The following is a 26,851-nucleotide window of genomic DNA, read 5'->3' on the forward strand; positions in this document are numbered from 1 at the left end:
TATGGAAAAAAAAACACAATACTTACCTTAAGCCCCACTCCCGCATCCACCCGGCTTGCCGCTCCTCGGAATTATGGGAGAGACGTCATGACTTCTCTCCCATAGTGCACTGCACAGTACGGGAGCCAGAAGCCGGAGCTCAGGTGTGAGCTCCAGCCTCCAGCTGACGCTGGCGGTGTGGGGAGGGGGCCAGGTGCCCGCTGGTAACAAAATCTCAGCGGGCGCCCGGCAAATGAAGCCTCCCTGCTGCGCCGGGCTAAGGTAGGTTGGAGGAGGTTGAACTGGTTCCATCTCCCATTCTGGCCCACTTTAACCCCTAGTGGGTGTGGGGGCCACTAATGTGTGGGGGCCCGAGATGACTGCCCCTGTCGCCCCCGTTAATCCGGCCCTGGCTGTCATGTTCCCATGGTGGCCAGGTCTCCGGCAACACCAGCCATGGTGACATGTCGCTGGCTGGTACTTTGCTATTACCTTTTAACCTGTTCCTGACCATTCCTCAGTTTGCTGTTGTTATTTACATTACTGCTTTGTTCCTGTACGTCCCCAGTCTTATTCAGACTCCTATCAGTGCCTACCAACTCCTTTTCGGGGAACCCAACCTGGGCTGTGACCTGCTTGTTGGGCGCCATGAAGTTCAAACTTCCTTGCGGGGGTCCCTGGTGAAAACTCCTGACACGTTAGGCTCTGGCAGCTCTGCTATGGGTATTAGTCAATCACCTAGTATGGGCCAGCATACATACATACATCTACCCCTATTTCTGTGCCAGAAGGTAGACAGGCCTCGTGACTGGGGGGTACAAGGGGGACACTTGTACTGGGCCCTGAGATTCTGTGAGGCCCCAGCCCCTCTGGGATGTCTGGAGTTCAGTCCATGAGTCCCCACTGTCTCTGCTGCTGCTCGATTTAGCAGAGCACAGCCACAGGCAGAGACAGGGTGTCCGGCAGCCTGGCACAATAATTTGTTTTGTGTTGGTGCAGTGCATGTGACATCATGACATTTCGCTGCTGAATCAGAGAGGAGCTAGGTATGACCCACCAGGGAACAGCAGGCATTAGGTAAGTGTTGGCTGCGCTGGAGAGACATGGGTTGCACAGTGATTGGGGGGTCTGGAGATGAAGTGGCAGGAGTGGATGGAGCTGAAGACACCGTGCTGGGGAGACACAATGGATGGGGCTGTGAGACATAGGGTGGGCTGAGAAATATGGAGACTGGGATGAGACTGAGAGACACAGGCTGGGGTGAGGCTGAGAGACACAGGGCCTGGGGTGAGGCTGAGAGACAGGGGCTGGGGTGAGGTTGAGAGACACAGGAGCTGGGGTGAGGCTGAGAGACACAGGGGCTGGGGTGAGGCTGAGAGACACAGGGGCTGGGGTAAGGCTGAGAGACACAGGCTTGGGTGAGGCCGAGAGATACAGGAGCTGGGGTGAGGTTGAGAGACGCTGGGTGTGAATGAAGCTGAGAAACAGGGTGTGGAATGAAGCTGAGAAACTCGGGGGGGAGTCAGAAGGACACAGTGGAGCAGATGAGGCTGAGAGACACAGAGGCAAAATATGCTGAGAGATGGGTGAGGAATGAATCTAAGAGACAGATGGGGAATTAAGTTGAGAGACACGGGTGGGAGTGTAATGATGATGAAATGAGATAAGTGGATAACAGGAGATGGAGAAACACAGGGGGATGAGGCTGGAGATGTAGATATGGTGCTAGAGCGACACAGGTGAAGATGAGACTGGAGAGATGAGGGTTGAGGCTCGTGCAACACAGGCGAGGATGAACCTGGAGAGACATGGGGGAATAAGTTTGAGAAACACAGTTGGGGATGAGGCTGGAGAGACACAGAGGATAAGCCAGTGACATACCTGCATGTATCTACTGGGAGGGGATAAAGGGCCCCAAAACATGAGTGTGCCTTGCCCCAAAATTCCTGTTGCCGGCCCTGTATGTACAGTGTGAGAAAATAAGGAATACAACCAGACCTTCTTTCTGCTATTTTGTCTTAAGTTGTAGGTGTAGTGGAAGGTGTGGTATATTTTGTCAATGTTAATAATGCCAACATTCATTATGTCAACATAAGAATGTTGACATGATTGTCATGTCAACATTGAACATGCTGACATGTTGATAATGTAGACAATCATTATATGGACATCAATGTAATATCGACATTGTTCAATTGTTGACATTGATTTTTGTCTGATTCTATCCCTAGCCTTAATACCGCTAACTCTAAGTGAAATGTCGACAATATTACAATGTAAAAATTTCCAAAGACGATATTCTGTCAATGTTGATATTTGCTGGTGTCAAGATTAATAATGTCAACACTTCAACCACGTTTTTAAAGTGGAAACAAGGCAGAGTAACAGTCTTGTCAAAGTTTAATTATTTTATTGATTAAATGATTTGATGATACTGCTCTGTATCTGCAGAGAATCTACAGAAAATGGACCTATATGCCAGTATGAGAAGCTGGTGATGGATGGCATTGCAAGACACAATACAGTATGAACACCCCAGCAGCAATTATTTTAAAGGTAAAATCACCTTGGTTTTGCCTTTAAAGTGATAGCCGCTTTAAAAATATGAGAAGGCTTGCAATAGTTTCTGCATCGGTGCAGATTTTACTCTATCACATAAGCCCCTCTTTGCGAATACACACTGAAGGGTGGGCAGCTTAAGTAAAGCAAAGCTAGTTTGTACAAAGGGCTCCAAATTCCCTTTATTTCTGTCAGTATTAGGGACTATGGACCTCATTCAGAGGCGGTTGTTAGTTGCAAGCGGTCGTACTGAATCAGGGCGGCCGCTTGCATCCTGAGCGACTCCTCCTTGTCGATCGCTAAGCTGTGGGTTAACACCCACAGCTCTAGCGACCGACATGGGTGATGGTCGCGATGGTCAAGACCATCGCGACCATCGGGGCTTACGACCAGACCCTAAGGTTGGGTCTGGGCATTCGTAAGCCCCAGGGAGCTTCCTGCTCTGATCGAGCAGGAAGCTCCCCACTGACATCAGCAATGATGTCAGTGGGGCCGCCCCCAAACGGCAAGCGTTCCGGCGGGAACGCCTCCATTTGGGCAGGCACACCCCCTTCCACCTCCCAAACGGGGCGAGATGTCACTCACCATCGACAACTCGCCCCGTCTGCTGCGAGACCCCTAGCGACGGAGTGTCCGTCGCTAGCCGGGTCTCGCGCATGCGCACGACAGAGCCGGCTCCATCATGCGCATGCCCAGTGGGGCAACATCGAGTTGGTTGCGAGCGCTCAGCGCTTGCGAACGATTCTGAATGACCCCCTATGTGACATGTGAATTTATACATTGTCATTAAAATAATCCTCCACTACTCTATTGATACTTAGGGGTAAATTTACTAAAGTGAGCTTTTAGAAGTGGAGATGTTGCCCATAGCAACCAATCAGATTCTAGCTATTATCTTCTAGAATAGGGGTGGGCAATAAGCAGCCCCCCAGATGTTGTAAAACTACACATCCCAGCATGCAGTTTAGCTATATGACCATGCTAAAAATGTTGCAATGCATGCTGAGATTTGTAGTTCAACAACAGCTGGAGGGCCACTTATTGTCCACCCCTGTTCTAGAAGGTGCTAGTAAAAACTCTCACTTTAGTAAATGTACCCCTTAGTATATCAGATTGAGTCATGGTAGAGTTGTCAATAATTTTGGCCAATTCTTTAAAGCTTGAGCAGATGTCTTAATGGTGTTTCTCTCTGGTGCACTGAGTTGACTCATCACCCGTGGGTCTTTTGGAAAAGGTTAGTTTTTTCTGGCAGCAGCATTTGCAGGAGAAACTGAAGCAGGAGACATCGCTGTATCATGTGCCACTTGAGCTGACAACTTGTTCACAAGTAGCTCTTTGGATCTCTTAAGATCTGTGACAGTTGGAAAGAAAGACATTACGTAGGATTTAAGCCTAGGATCAAGCATGGTTGCCAAAAGGTAGTGGTCCAATTGCAAGATGTTACATATCCTTTGGTCCTTGATCTACAAGTCCAACATATTTAGTGGAACCAGTTTGTTTTATCTCCTACTTCAGTTTCTGTAGCTGCTTTTCCAGTAGTTTAATTAAGGAAATAATCTGACTGGCAGTGTCTGAATTTACTTCATTAGTTACTTTTTCAAATGGATTCACTTTTGGTAGCTTACAAAAATGGAGAGTATCTCTCCACCATGCTGGACCAAGGTACGATGCCCCCCTTTCCCAGTCCCTATGTCATGGCTTGTTGTGTACATTTGGATGGCTTGTTGCTGTTCCTCCAGTCGCTGAAGCATATAAAGGGTGGAATGCTGTCGGCGCTGTCGGTCGTAGCGGGTCTCAGGTATGCGCACGACGGTGCTGTCGTGCGCATGCTCTGTGGGGGGCCATCGACCCGGTCCGAGCACATCGGCGCTAACGACCGGGTCTGAATGACCCCCAAAGTCTCTTGTGGAGGATTATGCCATATAGGAGAAGATTACAGAGGATTTTCTGTGTTTCAGCGGGATTAAAAATTTTAACCTGTCTCCCAGTAACACTAAGGGTCAGTCTACAACATATGTAGGATTGGATTTACTAACACTTAAATGGATGCTTTACATGCTATGGAATTATGGAACTATTTATCAAGCTCTTCGGCCCCAGTAATCATGCGGAAAGAGCAGTTTCTGCATTATTACCACTAAATTAAGTAAAAAGTCTTGTTTTTAAGGGGTCCATTCATCATCACCTAATTTCTACAAAAGCAGGTGAAAATTAATATTAAAGCTGCATACACACACTTTTTTGTTACCAACGATTTTATGAACGATTTTCTGTCAGATTATCTGTCAGATTTTTTAAAATGTAATGAAAGATTTTTTTGAGCTACAAACGATTTTTGCATATTCCCTTAATGAAAATCGTTGAGTTGACAAGTCTGACTGAACTACAAACTACAAACGTGAACGCGCATGAACGATAATCGTTCATCGTTTGACTCAGAAAGTGAATGATTTTTTTCAAACGATTATCGTTAAACAACATCGTTTAACGATTATCATTTAAAAAATCGTTGTGTGTGTATGCAGCTTATCACTTGCTTTTGTAGAAATTAAGGATCAGGGCTATTCATTATAAAGATAATGCAGGAGATATATTACTGATATCTCCTGTTTACCTTTCAGTCCCGATCTGTCTCACTGTCTCCATACACTAGCATGGGGACCTAAATTTATCAAGCTCCGAAAATATTATACTGTTGGAGCTTGACTGCGGGTGCATTCTCCATCTTCAGATGGTGTTTCCTCCCACAGCCTCCGCTCCTTGCCTATGGGAAGGAGTCCCAGATTGCGAAGAGGGTTCCTTTTGGATCCTTCCGCCCCTGTCCGGCTCCTTCCGTCGGACACCTGGGCTTTGTGCGCTTGAGTGAAGTCTAGTTCACGCAGGTGCATTAGCACTAGTCAGATGCACTAACACTAGTCGGACTCTGCAGTGCTAACTTTCACTGCTACAGAAGTAACAGAGAAAGAGATCGCAGAGACAGAATATTTTTGGAACAGCTGTCTCCGCACCGGAACAATGTTGATTTTCTCCAGTGAATTTGTATCCGCCGCTGCTACTTGCAGCGAGTTGGATAATTAATTAATTAAGATGATGAATGGACCCCTGAGCCTCTGACTTTGAGATATCGCATATGACTGGACAGAACACTGCTGCTATTAGCGGCAAAAATAAAAGTTTTAGGCTTTGCCAGGACAGCTGCTTATTGGACTAGCCCAGGAATAATGATAAATGTAATGATAAATTATACATTTAACCGATATTTAAGATTTTCACAAATCGCAGCGAGTTTAAGCTCATATTAATTTATATAACTGTGAACTACTTATGTATTTATCTATATTACTTATCTCATCTATGTACTGTATATATCTGTGATCAATTTAACCATTATGTATATAATATTTATATATGATCTATTTGATTATGAATGCATCTTCCATCTTTCCCCCCCATCTCCAACTGTGGCTCAAATGTAATAGCCTGCAAGCTGGTTTCGCCTTTAAACAAAGTTGCCACTTAAGGGCTCTATTTACAACAATACGAATTCTGAATGCAGATTGTAGTGTGGTATTACCGACTGAATTCGCATTGCACAGGGATTTACTAAAAATCCCTTGAAGGGACAGAGCTTGCGATAAAGCTCTGTCCCTGCGAATCCCCTCCGCAGCCTTATCACAGTATTTTCACAAAAAATACCATGACAAGTGCCCATGCATGCGCTGACTGGCCATCGCTAAACCCCGCCCCCCCAGCGATCACGGACCCCCGCGACCCCCCCCCCCCCTTAATTACACTTACCTGCAGTGATCGGTGCTCCAGTGATGTCCTCCATGGCTCCGGTCAGCTGACATCCCATCCTGCGCTGGGAATCGGTCAGGTGACGACCGGGCCCCAGTGCAGCTTGGGATACCAGCTGACCGGAGGAAGGACATCACAGGAGCCCCAATCACCGGTCCCTGGACTCTGGTAAGTTTTTTTTTTTTACTATTTTTTTATTTCTTTTTTTTACAGTGTATCAGCATGTGGTCTGTTTAGACCACACAGCTGATCACTGGGACGGCTCCGGGCTCTACTCTGCCTTTTAGAGCACAGTAGGAGCCCGGTAACCGGGTAGACCCTGCATGTGCAGCTTGAAGACAGGCTGCCAAGAGACTGACCCCCTCCTTCCAACTAACCTTGCCGGCGTCTGTCACCCCCTATCCTTGTGAAGCTGCCGGCTACCCCACCAGACCTGCTTGATGCACTCTCCCCCTGCCGCAGCCGATGTAGGACCCCCACCGTAGCCGCCGGAGACTGTGCCCCCCCCGCTGAGACTTGCTAGATGCATTGTCCCCCGCCGCAGCCGCCGGATCCTGTGTGCCCCCGCTGAGACCTGCTGACCAAGTAGGGCCCCCACCACTGCTGCTGTGCGGGGGACCTACTCGGCTAAGCTGCTGCCGGTGACATGGCCCACCCCCGTCATACCAGATGCCGCTGTAGGACCCACTCCGCCGCTGACCCCGCTGGCCGCTGCTGCTGTGCAGGGGACCTACTCGGTTAAGTTGGTGCTGCCGGAGACTTGGCCTGCCCGCCCTTCATACCAGATTCCCGCTGCGGACCCCCGTCACCGCTAACCCCGCTGGCTGCTGCTGTGCCCTCTCCTGGTCCTGGCTCACAGAAGGACTGCTCTGGGAGCCGGGAGGGAGCATCAGGCAGGTAAGAGAACACAGCTGGGAGGGATTTTTTCAGATCCCTCTGCTGTATCGGATGCTGTTCGCCAACTCAGAGTGGCGTTCAGTATCACTGTCAACTTCCGAAAAAAATGCTTTAGCGGAGCGTGATGAATTTCATTGCACTGGTGTGCCCTATGCAGATAAATGGATGCTGACTAGCTCATGGGATATGTTTCTGACAAACTAGAAGTGTGCCCAGGTGTGGAGGGAAGTGGAAAAAAATGTGAATTATATAAAAGTGGGAAAGTTACATCAAAAGTCCAGTTTCCTCCCACATACGGACCATCCTTTTCATTGTTTCTGCTAAAGTAATTATTATTTTAATCAATTCTGACTTTAAAAATAAGATAAGGTGCATTGGGACTTTATCAAAGTAAAAGTGTAAGAAACAATATGACTCATTAAAAGCAAAGAACAAGACTATCTGCAGCAGTTCACAGTTGCTGTAAAAGTCAGCATACTAGAAGGAACACCCATAATAATGAGCCATCTCCACAGGGCCGTAACTAGGGTAGTGCGACCAGTGCCATGGCACAGGGCACCACAGGACAGGGGGAGCTGTTCAGGCCTGTCAATTTTCTGTTTATTATCATTCATACTTGTAGCTTCCTCTTATTTTATCCCCAGCATCTTCTGGCCTCCCCCATCTCTTCACCGGCCCTTCCCCATGAAGCCATGGCCCTTTTTCAGGTGTGTTATCTCCCTATTTAAAAAATAAGGGGGCGCCAATGCTCTTTCTGGCACAGGGCACCAAAAAGTGTAGTTACGGCTCTGCATCTCCATGCCTGTCAGTTACCATACTTCACAACTTGAAATACTGTTAGTGCACACTCAGGGGCGTCTTAAGAGAGGAGGGGGCCCGTGTACATTCTCCGTGCAGGGCACCCTCCTCTCTCCATGGCAGCCGGCAGCCGACTGATGCAGCTGGCCGGCCACTGCAGAAGCAGTAGACTCTGGGCACTAGAGTGTGCCTGGAGTCTACTGCGTATGCGCAGAACCCCGGAAAAATGTCCATGGCCATTCAATACAACCTGGCAGCCTGCTAAAGGTTTCAAAATGTGCTTGCTCTATATTTGTCTACATTTGTATGTCTGGAGGGTAAAGGGTATTAAATATGTCTTAAGCTTAAGATATTTTAGAACACCTGGAATTTCATAATGTTTGTAATTGTAATGTTTAATTTACTGTTTTCAGTAACCAGAACAACTGTACACTATGTACCCTGGACCTAGTTGAAAACGAGATGTAACTCTCAGACACAAATGTAATCGCCTGTGAGATCGCCTGTGAGACGTGGACAGCAGTGAGATTTCGGAGATGTAGTCACTAGAGTTCTATTGTTTTTACAGCAAATTTATTAAGGCAAAACTAACATTTTTAAAGGCAAAAACCAGGTTGGTTTTGCCTTAAAACAAACTGCCACTTTAAATATAGTGGGTACATCGCCAAATTTCTCGCAGGCTATTACATCTGGGCCTCAATGTATATCATCCTGGCAAATCTTTTTATACCTAAATTATAAAAAATAGTAGCACTTTATTTAGCATTTCTCAGTGTATAATGAATAAACCATGACTGTTTTAAGGCTTTAATTGCAGAAATCATCTTCTTCCATATGCGTCAGCATAATGACTTCTAGGGCTATGACCACTTCCGGTTAATCAGAATCAGGATCATCTTTATTGGCAATATTTAAAACACTACCACAGAATTATGCAAACCCTTTCGTCAGTTATTCAACACGCGAATAGCCTGCAGAAAAAAACTATTTTGATGTCTAGAAGTTTTTGCAGGCAATGCCCTATAATACCTCCCTGACGGAAGCAGTTTAAACAAGGAACAACTGGTCCGTCACAATATTTATTGCCCACTACCTTACCCTGGGCAAGTACAATTCCTGAACTGAAGGGAGACCTACCCCAATAATCCTTTCAGCTGTTCTTACAACCCTTTGAAGCCTTTAGCCTATCTCTTCGGTTGCTGAACCAAACCAAACTATAACGGACTCAAGTATAGCAGAGTAAAAAAGAATTAGCAGCTCTCGGGGGAGATTAAACTTTTTAAGCTGCCGTAGAAAAAATAATCTTTGCTGAGCTTTTTTGACAATAACGTTAATATTAGACACCCACCTAAGGTCACACGAAATTGTAGACCCCAGAAACTTAAAAGAGTCAACAATAGATACAACATAGCCATCTATCATAAGTGGGGACACAGGAATAGATTTCTATGTACAAAAACAAAGCGAGGTTACAGGATTTATGTAGACGCTGAAATGTTTTGTGCTAATAGTATTCCCTAAAGAACTTGCACTGGGCTCCGTGATGGCTAGAGTTGTTCATGATAATTAGATAAAAATGAGTAATACTCATGTAATTTTTACTGTCTGGTAACTACTTGTAGTGCACTTGAAATTACATGTACTGAGAATATTTTCTATTGTTTTACAGGCCCTGGGTCCCTAGCAGACGTAGAAGAAGCTCCACGCATCAGAACTACCTTACATAAATTGTCCCCTAGAGAAGGGGGCAGCTTCTCAGGTACTAACAACATTGCCATGACTGCTTTGTTACTACTCTCATATAAATTTAATGGTGGGCACAGTGGCGGAACTAGAGAGTGGTGAGCCCAGGTGCAAGAATATGCTTTGGGCCCTCCCTCTCCCCCCGTGTGTGTATCCTGATGATGGGGATGTAACCCCGAAATGTTGAAAATAAAACATGTTTGCTCACGGAGGTAGAAGTCTGTGGAGTGCTGCCTACAGTATATATACACATAATTACATTATGACGTTGGAAAAGCCGGATGTAAATTAAATACATTAAAAAAGTATAATTTACATAAAATACATTGAAACAGCCACTTCCACATAAAGTACCACCATTACACTTGTGCAGTTAAGATGGGTAAGACTTCACCTGTGTCTCTCAGCCCCAAACCCATCCACTGCATCTCTCAGTCCCTAATCCAGCCCATGCCAGTAGCACACGCAGGGGGGAAGGGGTGTCTGAGTACCCAGAACCCACCCCCCTGACAGACTAGAGTACAGGCATTGTGTTCTTAAGCTCCTCCCCTTCTTGGCAATTTTGCCGCGATTCACAGGTAAATATGGAGGAGGTGGAGCCAATATGACATAATTACTTAGTCATTTGGCCCCACCTCCCTCCCGATTGACCCGCGAATCACTGCAATTTCCCATGAGGGGGTGGGGCTTAAGAACATGGTGCCAGCCTGCTAGATCCGGTCTCTATCAGATGTGCTGCAAGGTAAGTTTTTTGTAATGTATGTGACATATGTTTGCGGTGTGTGTGTGTAAGGTATGTGTGACATATGTATGTGTGTATGTATATATGTGTGTATATCAAATATGTATGCATGTATGTGTATACAAATATACATATATATAAATATATATACACACACACTGGTGGACAAAATTGCAGACATTTGGAAATTTGAATGTTTTTCAAATTTGAATACTTATAAAAACAGTTTCACTTCACACAATGCACTGATTCATATATCAAATGAAAGGAAATTTAATGCTGAATTCAACACAATAAACAGAGGTCAAATATTTGCATTACAAGGGAAGTTATGCTACTTTCAGTCACACAAAGAAGCACAGATGCATGAGATTCAAGAGGCTGATTGTAGTAACAGCTACTACCAGTCGTCGTTCTGAGGACCAATCAGCTGTCATTTATGAGCAGGTGCAAGGTCATGTTCAAAGGTGGGAAAGGTCAGTTTGGCTGTTACATTTTGCAGAATAAAGTTGGTTACTGAAGTGCAATTACGGTTGGATGTTTGTGTGTATTGTTTAGTGCTATTGACGGTGTAAAAAGTAAATACAACAATGTCGTCCAGGCAAAGTGGTGTTTGGTCACCCAGGAAGAGATCCAGGATTGTAGTGTTACGTGAAAATGGTCTTTCGTATACAGCAATTGTGAGAGAAGTTGGTGGGAATGTGACAACATCAGGAGTACGAAAGTTTTGTTTCCGCTATCAGGAAACACAATCTATACAAAACAAAGAAGGAAAAGGCCAGAAAAAGTGCACAACAGCTGTTGATGATAGGAGAATAAAACTAATTTGCGTCAGGGACAGATGGATGTCATCTGCGGCCATTAGCAGTGAACTGAGTGCAACTGGTGTTTTAGTCAGTGCAAGAATGGTACGGAGAAGACTAACGGAGGTTGGCCTAAAAGGTAGGATTCCCCGAAAAAAGCCATTGCTGAATAAAAAGCAGCAGGAGAAACGAATACAGTGGGCAAAAGAACACATTGCATGGACAGAAGGTCAGTGGAAACAAGTGATATGTAGTGATGAAACTAAGATATCAATATTTGGCAGTGATGGGAGAAAATATGTGAGACGTCGCATCAGGGAAGAGGTACATCCAGATTGCATTCAAGCGACAACAATGAATCCTACAAGTGTTATGATCTGGGCATGTATGACAGCAGATGCTGTAGGCCGCCTTTATGTCATAGATGGCACACTGAACAGCAGAAAGTACATTGACATCATCCTACAACCAAAACTTCTACCTTCTATCAGGGATCTTTTTCCAGATAATGTCCCATTTTTTTTCCCAGCAGGATTCACCTCCCTGTCACACTGCACGGATATGCAAACAGTGGTTCACGGAGAATGACATACAGGTGCTGGGATGGCCGGGAAACAGCCCAGACCTGAACCCCATAGAACATTTGTGGTTCCGTTTGAAAAAACTGGTGCATCTAAGGCGTCCATCCAATAGAAGACAATTAATTGAGGCTATAATTGTCTCAAGGCACCACATAATAAAGAAGGAAGAGCTCCAAACATTGGTTGGCTCAATGCTACATCGTTGTGCTGCTGTCTTGAAAGATAAAGGATACCCAACAAATTACTGATAGGACAGTAACATCATAAGTACACAGGGATTTTCACCCTAAGTGTTGTTTTCACTGCACAACTTCCCTTGTAATGCAATAATTTGATCTCTGTTTATTGTGTTGAATTCAGCATTAAATTTCCTTTCATTTGATATATGAATCATTGCACTGCATGAAGTGTAACAGTTTTTATAATCTTTCGAAGTTGAAAAATATTCAAATTTCAAAAAAAGTGTCCGCAAGTTTGGCCACCACTGTATATATATATATTTATATATAGAACACCCATCCTCCCATAAAAATCCTGCATTTGCCCCTGCATGCGTCTCCCAGCCACAATCACCGGCCAGCTGCTTCTCCTCTCCGGGCTTCTCTCAGGGAGAATTAAAAGAAAGTCTGTAAGTATGATACAGCCTCCAATAGTCTGCACAAGCTGCCGTTTACACGGTAGTTTGTGCAGAAGGGATCTTTTCAAATCCCCCTTGCTTCCCCTGCTCCGTGCTCACTGCACCCTCCGCCTCCGGCTGTGTCGGATCGCTGCATGTGCTGCTTGCTGAGCTACTTTGTCCTTGGGCCGGGCCCCAGTGCAGCCTCTTCCGGACACCGGCAGTCAGTGGGCCCCGCACCTAGCACCCCATTATCCACACAGACTTTTGTAATAACCGCCGAATCTGGGTGCGGGACCTGTGTGACTGATAGTTTGACCACCAGTGCTCGAAGAACATTAGAGGAAGACGGCAGCAGGTGAAAACTCACTGACACCCGAAAAACTGACTCTGCAAAAGAAGAAGCTTTTCGGAAGTGATACATATGTACAGGAGGGATGATGAATGCCTCCGTTAATTAGGTAGAACTCAATGCAAGTTCTAAACTGAATTAATACCTTATATTTTTTAGGTTTAATGAATAGACCCTTTTAAACTCTACATATATATGGAAAATAGGGGGTAAAAACGAAAACTAGACCATGATGAATGGACCCCTCTGAGTTCTATTTCCATGTGAGGATAAATTGTAGTTATGTTCATACAGAAAAATAGACTAACCAGTGAGTGTTCTATGAGATTTCTAGTCATGACGAAGGTTGTGCTTTACTCTAATACGGCACACAAAGATGGCCACGCTTTATGTAAAGATGAATACTTACCAGAATGCTAAGCCAGAGCACAAACCAGCATACTGTTTCCACTTGGTCTAGTACGGTGGTTAGTTGGATTTCTCTCTGCGCAATAGAAAGAGCAGAACAGAAATAAAATGAAAACACATGTTAGACTTGCATTGGCGTATTAAGTATCCTTGCTTATGTTTAATATAAAACCACAGTGCTTGGCGTCTGCAGGATGTTCGCACTGTGGCACGCGTAGTTCTCTACGCCTGGGTGAGTGAACTGCTGAGCATTGTGTATTTATTACATTCTCTGACATTGTGCCTACAGTCTATTATTGGGGGCATGAAAGCTGTCCTGCATTTAACCTTCCAGTTTTCCAGGCTTTTCTGAGGTCAGATGGGGTTAAAAGCAGAGTTTACAAACTGTGCCAAGCCAGCTGGGGCAGAGTGGGCAGCTGTGTTTGAATCAAATGTTTCAGTGAAATCTACTTAACCCATGCAGAACTACAAACAAGATGGCAGTTTTTAAAGTAATACTTCTCCTCAGTGTTGCCGGCATACTTTCTGTTCCTGCCTGCTTCTGGCCTGTGATAAAAAAAGAGACTACCCTTAAGTGGAACAAAGTTTAAGAGGTTCTTTTTGCCTATTATTTCACACTTACTCTATTATATCTGACCAATATGGCCCTAGTCTAAGTGGGATTTGATGACATCACAATGTAAAATAGGTCTTCAATGTTGGCTGTTACCCATAGCCCTCTAGGGGTTGGCGTGAGGAGAGGAAACTCCCCAGTGCTGCACAGTGTGATCCACTTGTTTCCAGAGTAACCATTGCAATGTGGCCAGGAGAAGTGATTACAGAAACACAAAGAGAGAATGAAAGTTATAGAACAGGAGACAACTGGCACATTAGAAATGGGGAGATTACGATGAAGAACAAAATAATTTAGGGAGCATGTGAAAAAGTAGAGCAATTGTATGTGTATACTGTGCAAGATGCAATGTAAGAAGACATTAATGGCAGCAGCAGAGCGATAAATGAACTGAGATTAGTGAAACTGAACAGACAAGAAATCTGGAAAAGAGCAGGAGAATAGGACAGGAATAAGAAGCTGAAATGACTGGGGATAATAGAAAGTCTGTATGAGAGCAGTGTTTTCTTGAGAGAGACGAGAGGGTTAATGAGGAGTGAGTGTTGTGAGTGACGGCAAGCAAGATGGAATTAAAAACATCTGTTTAATATGTTGGGGAGACTGACATAGACACAGATCTGTAATTATGTGTAGCTTGACAGGGAAGAAAACTGTTGTATATACAGTATATTTTATGGCGGGACTTTTGTCAAGATCACAGTGACACTTGAGTGGAAAGTCCGAACCCACCTGTGTGTCTCCCATATTCTATGAACATCCATCAAACAGCAAGGGAACAACCACCTAATACTGCACCACAGCAAGTTACGTCATCATCTAAAACTGTTACTTATTAGTACAAACTAATCCTAATGATGGCATACAGGACAACATAGACCTATACCTCTACACCAATAAACATATACACAGTAGCAGGATGACAGAACTCGAAAGAGCTAAAGTGTGTTACAGCGTCTCACTTCCTGTCTGCATACCACCGCCATGGAACGCAAAACCGAAAGTGTTAGGCGGATAGACATAACAGCCTCTGTAGCTATGTGGCAAAAAGTAAAGGCGCTACAGCATCTCACTTCCTGTTTACATTCCACACCTGTAGAACGTAAAACCGGAAGTGATCCAAGCACAACCTGCTATAGGCGGGTATGCATTACCACCTCTATAGCTGTGGCTAGGCTCTAGAGATGTGAACACCTCACTTCCTGTTTGCGTCCCACATAGTGGAACGCAAACAAGAAAGTAAGGTCACAGCAATAACACCCAGAGCCAAAAATAATAGTGCACATAGCCAAAGAGATGTATCGTTCCTCACATGTATACATAGCAAAAAAGTAATACTGATCAAATAACCATTATTGAATATACCAACAAGTTTGAAAACCATTGAGTATAGTATACAGTTACAAAAGCCTAATAAGTATATAATCCCTAGTCTAATTGGTCCCAACAATAATATAGAGTCATATGTAGAGGCCAGTGACGGACGGTGAGGTCAATGGCAGGGGAGGCACACATAGAGATGGGTCTGAGTGCTGGGAGCCTGTCTCACCCCCTACTCACTATAACTCTCCCCTCACTACACTAAGCTTCAGTGTCCATGGATTTCCTACCTGCATTACGATGTCTTCTCTTGCTTCTGCTAAGCTCTGATCTCTAAACACTGCAGTGCACTTCCTGGTCACATGACACCTCCAAGGTGTCTATCAGTGCTCAAGGCACCCCCATACTCAGGCATGCCTCTATTAGCTCTCTGTATGTGCAGCTTACTGCCCGTGGTGTGGCCCTACCCCCAGCTCTGCAAGCAGTGTCTGACTATACAGAAGCAAGGCTGAGCTGTTACTGTATCCTCTCTCATCTCCCTGCAGTCTTAGTGAGCTCCACAATGCTGGTGAGTGTTAACTATAAAAAGGATTACAATAAACAAAGAATATGTTTCTAAGTTATAAATATCTTCTTTGTATTATTCTAATCATTTTTATATCAAATCTCAGGAGTATGGCAGGGGAGGCTCTGCCTAACGTGACTGCACGTCTCTGGTAGAGGATTACAATCTTATACAGCAAATAATACATATGCAAATCTAAATCATTATAAGGGTCCCAAGGTGTAGATGCGTATCATATCCCATGCAGGGAGATAGTATATAAAGTTAAAATACTCCACAGAAACACCAAAATCACTATTTCACGATACATAAAAAAAAATATGAAAACACAAAAGGTCATCAGGCCTAGTACAAAAAACTAACTATACAAGCATTACAAGAAAAATGTATATATTGCTTAAAGCCATTTGGGGGGCTTGAGTATTGCGGAGCTAGATGAAACTATGGATTGGGTTTAATAACATATGGGCAGGGTTATAAGATTAGGGTTTCCTTTACATCAATAAATTACACACCACCCATTGCTAGTTTGTAAAGTATGTATAGGTTACTGTGCTTATGAACGAATCTTCATAAAGTAGAGCCTTGGAAATGCTACATATACAGGGGTATTCAATATGGGTGCGATAACATCGTTTTTGCGTTAATATCGCAATTATGACGTCATTATCGCAGGTTTTAGTTTTACACCGTATTCAATTTCAAAGACTTTTCGCAGGTTAGAAAAGTCTTTGATAAAAAACGGGGATAACTTTTCACCACTGAATAGGTGGCGAAAAAAAGTGCAGAATTGGAGTTTAGGGGTGCAGGCTTAAAAAAAATAGCCTGCACCCTTCAGAATGACCCCTTGAAATGATCTGTGTCAAAAAAAATAAAATAAATCGAGACACCTCAAAAAAAGCACTTTGAATTTGGGGGCCAAAAAAAAAAATGTTGGGGAACAAAGTTAAAAAATAGCAAACTTGACTCTGGGGGGGTCCCCAAGTATGCCCCAGGTGTTTTTTTCATTGCAGCTCCTTGCGCAAGTGGGTTTTTCACAATTTTTTCAAGTCTCTTTTGCAACTTTAAAATATGCTGACCCCCATTTTCAAGTACCCCAAATTTGCTGGGCATAGTTATTTTTCGCAAAAAAAAATTCTAAATGCTCTTCTGCACCACTTTCTTCAAAGTCGCATTTATGCACTTGCCGCGACTGTTAGAAACCCCGACTTCCTTCAGGAGTTAAAAATGGGGGTACCCATAGTGATCCCCCATGTAGATTTCTAAACAAACAGAAACAACACCCTGTAGATGTAGGGTGTCACATTTTGCATCATAGTCTAATTTCTTGTGTAGTTAGTTCATTTATGCTAATGATGATGAAGTTACTATTTTATTACCAACTATCTTTATTTGAATGTCTTGGTCTATGATAAGTCAAGAACATATTTACTTAAATCACAGACCACAAAACTGTATCTTTTCCATGTTTTCTTTTGACCTAGGATGCCTAAACTGCAGTCAGGTTCCAGAGTTAAGCGAGCGTCTAAGCTCCTTGGAAGCAAAGGTAATTTGATGGAAGTTTGCATAATAGTTTGCGCTTTTGTCGTTTATTTTGTGTCACCTATGCTGTACCCTAATCATTTTCATTGTCCTGTTAACAGGTTGCAACAATGTTAGCATCTGATAGCACACGTGAGATGGGATCGCCATCCGGGCTATGGGGGAGCCCACCAGCACGTGGTAGTCCTGGGGAGGTGGGCATGAAGGGTAGGATTTGAAAAGTACTCGGTTTCTCTGCCACTGTGGTTTTTGATTCTCTTTTGCTTCCCAATGACTTGTTTCTGCTTGCACCTTCCAATTCTGTCTGGTGCTTTTTTTTTTTTTAAATTAGATACTTGTAGACATATAGCAGATTTCACTACCACACTACAGGAGAGTAAATAATTTTAACCATCACTATTGACTTCAGTAGGATACCGCCTCATGGTAGGTTATTATTATTATTATTACTATACTGATAGTGTCCTCCTCTCTTGTGTATGCTTCTTAGGTTCTTCCCATCTTTACTTGTTCCCATAATTTGTAAAATGACCTTCTATTCAGCCACCGGATTTAAGCGGACCCTTTAATTGTTTAGTTCTAATTTAAACAAATTATTTGATCTTGCTTAAGAATATAACATTTAACAAGTCAATTAACTTCTTTATTTCTTAATCAAATACCAGGGCCAGATTAAGGGCCTGATTCAGACCCACTCGCGAGCGGCTGTCCGCTCGCAAGTGGGTCGATGGTGTGCACTGAGCATGCGCACGACAGAGGGAGCTCCATCGTGCGCATGCGCCAGACGCGACGAGCGAAGGACTTTCCTTCGCTCGTTGTGTCTGATCAAAGGGGGCGTGCTGTCGATGTTGATTGACAGCACGCCCCCTTTGGTGGGCGTGCCGGGGGCGTGCCTCCCAGACGGGGGCGTTCCCAAGGGAACGTGTACCATCAGAAGCCGGCCCACTGACATCACTAGTGATGTCAGTGGGAGTGATTTTGGCTCTGATAGAGCCAAAATCACTCCGGGCCTTGCGGTTGAGAAACTCAACCGCAGGCTCCGGCTCGCAGTGGCGATGGTCGCGATGGTCAAGACCTTCGCGACCATCAACCTGCACGCTCGTATAGGCTGTGGATGGTGACCCACAGCTATACGAGCGTCCAGGAGGACGCTCCATAATTATGGAGGACGGCCCTCATTCAGAGCGAGCACTCTGCTCAGAGCGTCCGGCTCTGAATGAGGGCCTAAGCCTTCGGCAGGCCCAGTGCACTTAAGATTGGGTGGCCCTCTCTCTCTAGTAAGCACGGCCCTGTGGCTGTGCCCGCTGTGTGTGCCTCCTCCCCCCACACGTTCATGAGCCAGCAGCACAGGTGCTACCTGCACTCCTCAGGCAGTGTGGGGACTAATTCTGCTCATCTCCAGCATCTGCCACCAACAGTAGCTTGACCCAGCGGCAGAGCAGCAACTGTTACTATGCTGCAGCTGGGAGAGCTGCTGTGTGTTGGAGATGAGCAGAATTGTTCCTGAAAAGCAGTGCCAGAGCTGGGTCACAACCAGGGCTGGCATCAGAAATCTTGTGGCCCAGCACACTCCCACCCCCCCTCCTTTGTGTCTCTGCATAGCCTCAGATTCCCCCCATGTTTATCCAGCAGCCTCTACTACCCCACCCTGTGCCTTTGTTGCAGCAGCCAAAGCTCCCCCTGTGCCTCTGCAGCATCAGCCACGGCATCCCCCCACTGTGCCTCTGAAGCAGCAACCAGTCTCCCCCCATATCTCTGCCACAGCCACAACCCCCCCTGCGCCTTTGCAGCAGAAGCCACAATCTCCCCCTCCCCTGTGCCTCTGAAGCATTTCCCCTGTGCATTTACTGTTGCAGCAGCCACAGCTCTACCCCCCTGTACCTCTGAAGCAAAAGCCACGGGCCCTCCCTCACCATAGTTGCACTTACCTATGCTGGGGCTGGATCTTCTGCCGTGCAAGCTCCTCGATCCGCTGTTCTTCACTCAGTGCGTGGACATCATGACGTCACACGCGCTTCACTGGGGAAAAAACTGTCACCGGGCCTGGTCTTAGCAGTTCAGTCAGGGGGGCCCCCTGAGAGAAGGGGGTCCAGGGGGGTACTTGGTCCCTGCGCTCCCCCTTAATCCAACTCTGCAAACACCTTATAATCCAAAAACATTTAGGTGCTGTGGTAGTATGGGCTATTTCTGTTTCCCCCTCCACCATGGTAAAATTTTCCATTTCTCCGCTGATTAGGCTCCTACGGATTAATACAGTGACATTATAAATTTACAGGACACCTTAAGGATATATTAAGGAATTAAGCAATAAAAACAAAAAAGTTTTAAAATAAATCCAAACATATGATGTCTCAGGCAGATTAGTATTACTAGCCCATCTCTTTGTATAATTTGGGTATATAACTATCTCTTGTTTATATTTGCATAAAGTCTCATGTCCTGTGTGACCTGTTAAATCCATTTTCTGTACAAATATGGCATAAATCTGCTTCCCATGACCAGCTATTTTTGGAGGATGTGTATCACAGGACATTATACACCGCGGAAGGAACTGGTGACATGAGAAATTGTTTTCCATCCTGTGTCCTCCCTCCCATGCCAATATATCCTATTTAGTAACCTCTTGCATGTGTTAGCAAAAGACCTGTGTGCACTGTAGTGCTGTGATTATTCACAGTGTGCTCCCACTGACCACTTCTAATATATGGTAATCTGTAACAATTGTTCATGTCGTCCTGTTGTAGCCTCTATGACACAGCTGGCGAAAGGCTCTTCTTTGGCTCAGGAAGGTAAGTGAAGTAGATTTCAATTGTATGTATCATTGTTGAATAAAATAATGGTATTGGTTATGTGAGGTGATCAAGTTAGGGGTGCCCTCTCCTGCGGTAGATGGGCCCTTCCAAACAGACAGCAGCCAGGAAATAGCACACCAGTTCACTTTCCGTGTAATTATCCAAAGCTAGTTTATTGTGCAGTAAAAATAAATTCAAAACCATAATGTTACATTAAACAAACAGGATCCCTCTCTTAACCATGGTAGGACCCAATGCCCCTACCACAAACATAGGCCAATGGACAATACTCACTGTCAGTAAATCACAATGTTTCTTAATAAGCCTGCACAGGTAGTGAGACCCTGAGTGAACCCCTGACACACCTTTATCAGACTCTTACAGGTGCAAGTACTAATTCGCCTGTTCTCAGACTGAAGACCTGAAGATCTGAAATGGGCCTAATGGATGGAGCCGGTCCTCACTCTGCATCCATAACCCCAGGAACCCTTAACTGTCTTTTACTAAAGCCCAAACAGCTATCAATCAATCTGTTTTATAATCAAATACAGTACATTTTCCTGGGGTTTTAATACATATAGGTGACAAACCTGGACAAACATATCTCCCATGTATAACATTACCAGTGCTTTAGTCACACTTAGTAAAGATTGTTATATAAAATAATGGTATTCCTTTATAATAAATGACTTATCCTAAAGTATTGTTGCTTAAAAGCACTTGTTAATTTGTTATAATGCAATAATGTACCACAAAAGGGGAGTGAGAAAACAAAACTTAGTTCCAGAACTCTTGTTTTACTCAGCATAGAAAAGAGCATGTAGATTGAATAAATTCCATAATAAACTAATTTTTATTTCAGGTAGTAACACACGGAAGGGCACTACACGGCCAGTAGGTACTCCTGGGAGCCAGTGGTCACCTGGAATGAAAGGACCAGCTGGCCCTCCAGGTGGGTCAATGATATTGTCTTGGCGTCAGTCCATCTGTGTTTCAATATTACACTCTTTTTTACCTGTGTGCCACTGTTTCATTCATTTTTTTTACATCTTATGCTTACTTTAACATTATTTTGTTGTGGTTTATCCCCTAGTCTGTAAATGTATTACTTATTTTGTACTTTACACTATGATAGTTAATCATTTAAATAATTCTACACAACAAAGGTGTATCTATAATTGTTGCAGGGTGTGCAGTGCATGTGGGCCATTGGGTCTGGGAAGCCCCACACTGCATACCGTGCACCCACGACTGACCACTGTGCCTAATGCGTGGCTCCATATGCTTCTCACGTGGCGCCATCTTTCTAATGATATATTCAGAAAGATGGTGCTGCAAAAGAGCATACAAGGACTCTACAAATGATCTGGCAAGATCTAAGAGGATAAGGAAGACTTTGCCAGGTGAAGATCATTTTTTGCGGTTCATTAGAATAAACAATCATCATTTGTCATCTCCGTATCTTCTCTCCAAAATTGGATGTTCTGCGTGTGTCAACACGAACAGTAGGTCAATGACTTCAGAAGTCTGGTCTCAAAGAACGGAGGGCAAGGACAAAACAGCTGTTGGTCTGAGTGAGGTGCTGACTGGCCAGTGTGAAGGAGCATCATACATGGACTGTTGACAATATGTACGATGATTTAAGCACTAAGAATTTCATCCAGAGTGTCTGGGGATGCATGTCAGCTGCTGGTGTTGGTCTTCTGAAAATTGTAGAAGGAATGACAAACTAAATAAATCAATAAATACATCACAACACGCGTGACAATACTGCTTCCATTTATGAAAGAAATCTTTCTGGACAAAAGTTTTCACCTTTCAAGTTGACATGCATCATGCCATAGCGCAAAAGTTGTGAAGAATTAGTTTGTGTTAAATCACATCAGGTTGCAGAGTTGGCCTGGATCCAATCTAACATTTGTGGCACAATGTTGGGTACAAGATCTCAAAGAAGAAGCCCACAACAAGAAGGGAGCTGATAGACGCACTCACCACAGCCTAGAGTTGATCATCTCTCCGGTTCTTCTAGAGAACCTGGTTTTGTCAATGCCTAAGTGCTGAGCAACTGTGGTCAAGTCCAAGGGCTGTTCAACCAAATACTAATCACTGTTGAGATATTGCTTTATCCTTCTTCTAATATATACACTGCAAAAATGTATTCTGTACTTATCAAAACAGGCATTTCCGGGAATAAATATGCATTTCATAGAGAAGTAATTCATGGCTTTTTGTATTAATCTCACTTTTAGGAAAAATCATGAGCACTATCAATCATATAAAAATAAGAAAGTCACTCCAGAATAGTCAGATAAATTCCCTAAACAACGGTGTACAGTATAAGATGTGCGCATAGCTCAATGGCCACTACTGTAGTTACAACCTGTTTGAGATATCTGACAGCAACAGTACTTCCTAACCTAATTACAATGTACAGTTAATAGCATTCCTGATACAATAAGCTATGACCTTTCCTCCTTGTCTGGAGTTATATGCAGTAATAATGTTTTGGAAATATTTAAATTAGCTGTATGTAGAAACATATTTTTAAAATATATTTTCAATATTCCTATGATGGATCCACTATTTCCCCGCTATTCTATATATCTTGGCTCTACTCTAATAAAGTAGTGACGCCATATTATTCCTTGTTGCACCAATTGTTTGGGCAATTTTATGCATTCACATGTAGAAAATGACATACTCTATGGGAGACTTAGTGCCTGATTCAGAGCCGGACGCTATCAGCCGTTCGCTCGTACGCATTTGATTGTTTTAAACCACGCATGCGTCCGGTTCTCATTGCGCATGTGCGGCTGGATCATTGCGGTCATTTTTCGTTCGCTCGTATACACAGCGAACAGGAAGTGACCTATGTCATTTGATTGGCAGGATGTTCCGTTTATGGGTGGTAACTGGGGTGAAGATGAGAAAACGCAGGCGTGGCAAGCCGTTTTTTGGGCGTACATGTATTATCTCGTGCGAACGTCCAATGTGGACGCTATTTTGTACACGTCACTGTGTGATCCAGTTTCCATTATGACTGCTCGTTCAGCTTGTGGTAGGGTATTGGATCTCGCAAAGACGATGGTCTCTTCGTAGCTCCCTTAGCGAATCGATGTTTTGCTATTCTCCTTTACAAGGCACAAGACCAATCACCTAATAATTGGATCACTTGCGAGAAGGTGATTTGCAATGGCCAGGCTATATTAGCTAATTTGGAACGCATGTTGTGTTCCTATTTGTTTGTTTTTAGAAATCACAGCAATCCCAAAATAAATGTTTTAATAAAGGTAAAAATGTTAGATGTTTTTCTTGTATCCCGTGCGCATGTTGTTGTCAGATATTTTTATGGTTTTAAAAAGCCTAACACTTTTTTTTTTTTTTAAAAAGCACAACACCTTTTTTTGTTTTGGTTTTTTAAAAAGCCCAACACCTTTTTTTATTAATTTTTTATTTACATTTTTGGTAAAAGCCAGAAAGACAATCAGCTACTAATTGCTTGGCTTGTGTTATTGTTTACTTACCTGTTACCTTTTTTTTTTTAATCTTAAACATTTTTTTAAGTATATGACCTTTGTTAAGTATTTAATTATGTTTGTTACAGTCCCTTTTAGCCATTTCATAATGAATTAGACAATTTTTCTGGGGTTATTGTTTTATTTGAAAATAAATAAATGTTCTCATTTTTTTTTTTTAAAAAGTGCAATTTTACAGTCCCAATATTTTTTATGAGACTTCAAATATATAAAGTAATGATACAAAAATAAAAAAAATCACAAGAAAGGAGAGGGAGGTTTTGAGGGGCAAAAATATGGGGCAAACACAGAGATGGAATGTGGGGAAATTTGCCAGTGCTGTCAACGCCTTCTCCCCCGCTTGGCTTGATGTTGGAGGGAGCATGACTTTGTCCGTCTGGTCGAACGCCTTGCCTGGCCCGAGGTAGCTGGTGTTTCCTCTGGCCTAGGCATAGGGCTATGCACATTTGGAGGGTTGGCCGATGTTGTGCCAGAGGTGGAGGGCCCTGATGTTCCGGCAGGAAGGGAGGCCGGCTCCAACATGCGCAGGCGGACGAGCTGCTCCAGGGCATTAGCTAGTCTGACATTGGCTGCAGCGTTTTCCTCCAGGGCGTCCGCCAGCCGTAGCAGTATGGCGTCCATACTCCTCAGAATCTCGGTGTTGTGATCCATTTTCTCATTGAGATCTGAGAGAAGGGCCACTGCCTGCGAGGGGGAAGGCCCTGGACTGTGCACCACAGGGTCCCCAGACGGAAATACTGCTTCCTCCCCTGCGGAGCCAGCAGATCTACTGCGGCCAAAACTCAGTTCTGGAGCACACTCGTCCTCTTCTGTGCCTGTGTGAAAAAGAGAGCTCATACAAATATTAGTCCATTTTTAAGTTTTCAAAAACCAAAAAAATTAAACAGTTTTATCTCAATGACCTGCGGGAACATGTGGATCCGCAAAGTCTGGCATGTCTGTGTCCATGTTGGACACGCCAAACACCTCCTCTTCCTGCACACACCCCTGTGCCATCTCCTCCAAATTGGTCAGCTCCAGTGACACAGGGGTTGGCCCACCACCTGTCCCCCCTGCATGCCTAGCCCTATCAGCCAACTTTTGCTTTAGGCGATATTTGAAGTCACTCCATCTGTTGGTAAAAAAAGTAATTTTAGAGTAGAAATGTTCCCCCACATTTTGGGACTTAGGTGAGAGCATTTACGTACCGGCGTTTGACCTCTTTGGTTGAACGGACAAATTCACCAACCCCATTGACAGCACTGACTATGTCCTCCCACAGTTTCCATCTCTGGCTTGCACCCATACTTCGTGGCACCTGTGCCAGGTTGTCAATACAGTTTTGCACCAAAACCTCCATCTCCTTTCTTGTGAATTGCGGCTGCCGATTTCTTTTACTCATGGCCTGGGTACTAGGCCCTGCAGCCTCCTCATTGTCAGTCTCCACACCTTACAAAAAAAATAAATTTTAATTTTTACCTATTTTATTTTTTTTGGGTTGCTAACTTTCATTTTGGAGCTACTTACTTTGTTGTCCGGGATTTTGCCTTTGCTGCTGTTCTGTGGACATGATTCAATCTTTGAATTCAGCAGACCCATTGTGTGCTCTCGTGATGTTTTTATAGATACGTGTGCATTATACGGGCGCATCTATTGAGCGTCATTGATTTGAGCGGGAAAGTTAGGTCTATTTAAGGCTTATTTGTGGCCTTGTTTCGGGGTGGGTTGATAGAAGTGGTTGGTGGATTTTGGAGTTGAGGAGTTGTTTGTGAAGGTGTTGTGGAGAGTTGCTGAGTTGTCAAGTGTTATTTTTTCGGTTCACATTTTTGCGTTTTGGTACTAATCCTTTTTTTTGGTTTTTGAGGTAAGTTTGTTGGTTCGCTTTTTATATTTTTTGAACAAATTTGTATATTTTTTTATTTTAGTTTTTTTTTTGTTTTATATTTGTTTTTTTTTGCTTTCCCTTTTATCTCCTTTCGTTTGGTGGACTACATTTCTAGTTTCGGGCTCATCTTTGTACGGTAAGTGTTTACTGAGATACATTAGACCCTGTTTATTGTTAACATTTATCATTTTTTTAATGGATCTCATTATGCATTTTTTTTTTATATTTGCCCAAATGATTATTTGTCCATCAAAAATGCGAAATTTCTAGCGTATATTTTGCACATCTCCTGTCTGTGGCGTTAGCGTACCATTTAGCGGTCTTTTTGGCCCTCTATTGCGTATATTTTGCACATCTCCTGTCTGTGGCGTTAGCGTACCATTTAGCGGTCTTTTTGGCCCTCTATTGCATATATTTTGCACATCTCCTGTCTGTGGCGTTAGCGAACATTGGATTCATAGAATAAAATCAGACACTAACAACATCTGTGTAGTGCATGCATTCTTTATATTTTGGGCTTAGGCTGTTATTTTTATAATTTGTTTTTATTTATGTGAATTCTAATTCGTAGGTTTTCTTCATGTCACTACCGAACCCTGTAAGATTCTTCTTAATGTGTCAAAAAGATAAGTATATTTTCTTGTTTTTAGATTTTAAAAAATTAACTACATTGTCTAACATTTCAGATTGATGTTGGGCGAATTATAGTGGCAATGGTCCACGACCAACCTGAACATCCTCCTAGGCATAGGCATCGTAGGCGTGCAAGGCCCCAGATATTTAGAACACGTGTCACCCTTTTTGGAATGCCTGATGATGTGGTTTTACGGCGGTATCGCCTACCACCCCAAATCATCCTAGACACTCTTTCATTAAATAGAGAGTGATCTTGAAAGGCAAATTAACAATCCAACAGCAATACCACCACTTACGCAGTTAATGTCGGTGTTACATTTTTGCGCCTCAGGATCCTACCAGACCACAGTTGGGATTGTAGCAGGCATTTCCCAATCCTCCTTTTCAAAGATCCTGAGGGCGGTCATGGATGCCCTGTTTAAGCACCTACATCATTTTATTAAGATGCCATTGGATATGGGTTCCCTTAATGTGGTGAAGCAGAACTTTTACCAAATTGCAGCCTTCCCACATATCATAGGGGTTGTGGACGGCACTCACATACCACTTCAGCCTCCAGCAGCGCTGGAGGCCATATTTAGGAACCGTAAGCACTTTCATTCGATGAATGTAATGGTGGTATGTGATGCCTCCCTCCAGATCCTGTCCCTGAATGCCAAATATCCAGGAAGTGCACGATTCATTTGTCATCCGGCAATCAGGGCTTTGGC

General features: G+C 43.8%; 1 protein-coding gene across 5 annotated transcripts in view; it reads left to right on the forward strand.

The window, feature by feature from the left end:
* The window catches only part of EMID1 (EMI domain containing 1), a 98,723-nt gene that overhangs the window by 15,269 nt on the left and 56,603 nt on the right, over positions 1-26,851 (forward strand). For all 5 annotated transcript variants that reach the window (XM_088443502.1, XM_088443505.1, XM_088443504.1 and 2 more), the window contains exons 4-8: positions 9,701-9,790; positions 17,256-17,317; positions 17,415-17,520; positions 20,058-20,102; positions 20,968-21,057. In XM_088443502.1, the coding sequence (XP_088299628.1) occupies positions 9,701-9,790; positions 17,256-17,317; positions 17,415-17,520; positions 20,058-20,102; positions 20,968-21,057 (393 nt within the window). The remainder of the gene's footprint in view (positions 1-9,700; positions 9,791-17,255; positions 17,318-17,414; positions 17,521-20,057; positions 20,103-20,967; positions 21,058-26,851) is intronic.

The sequence above is a fragment of the Taudactylus pleione genome, unplaced genomic scaffold (genome assembly GCF_031769625.1).
Source record: "Taudactylus pleione unplaced genomic scaffold, aTauple2 ptg000330l, whole genome shotgun sequence".
Lineage (NCBI taxonomy): Eukaryota > Metazoa > Chordata > Amphibia > Anura > Myobatrachidae > Taudactylus > Taudactylus pleione.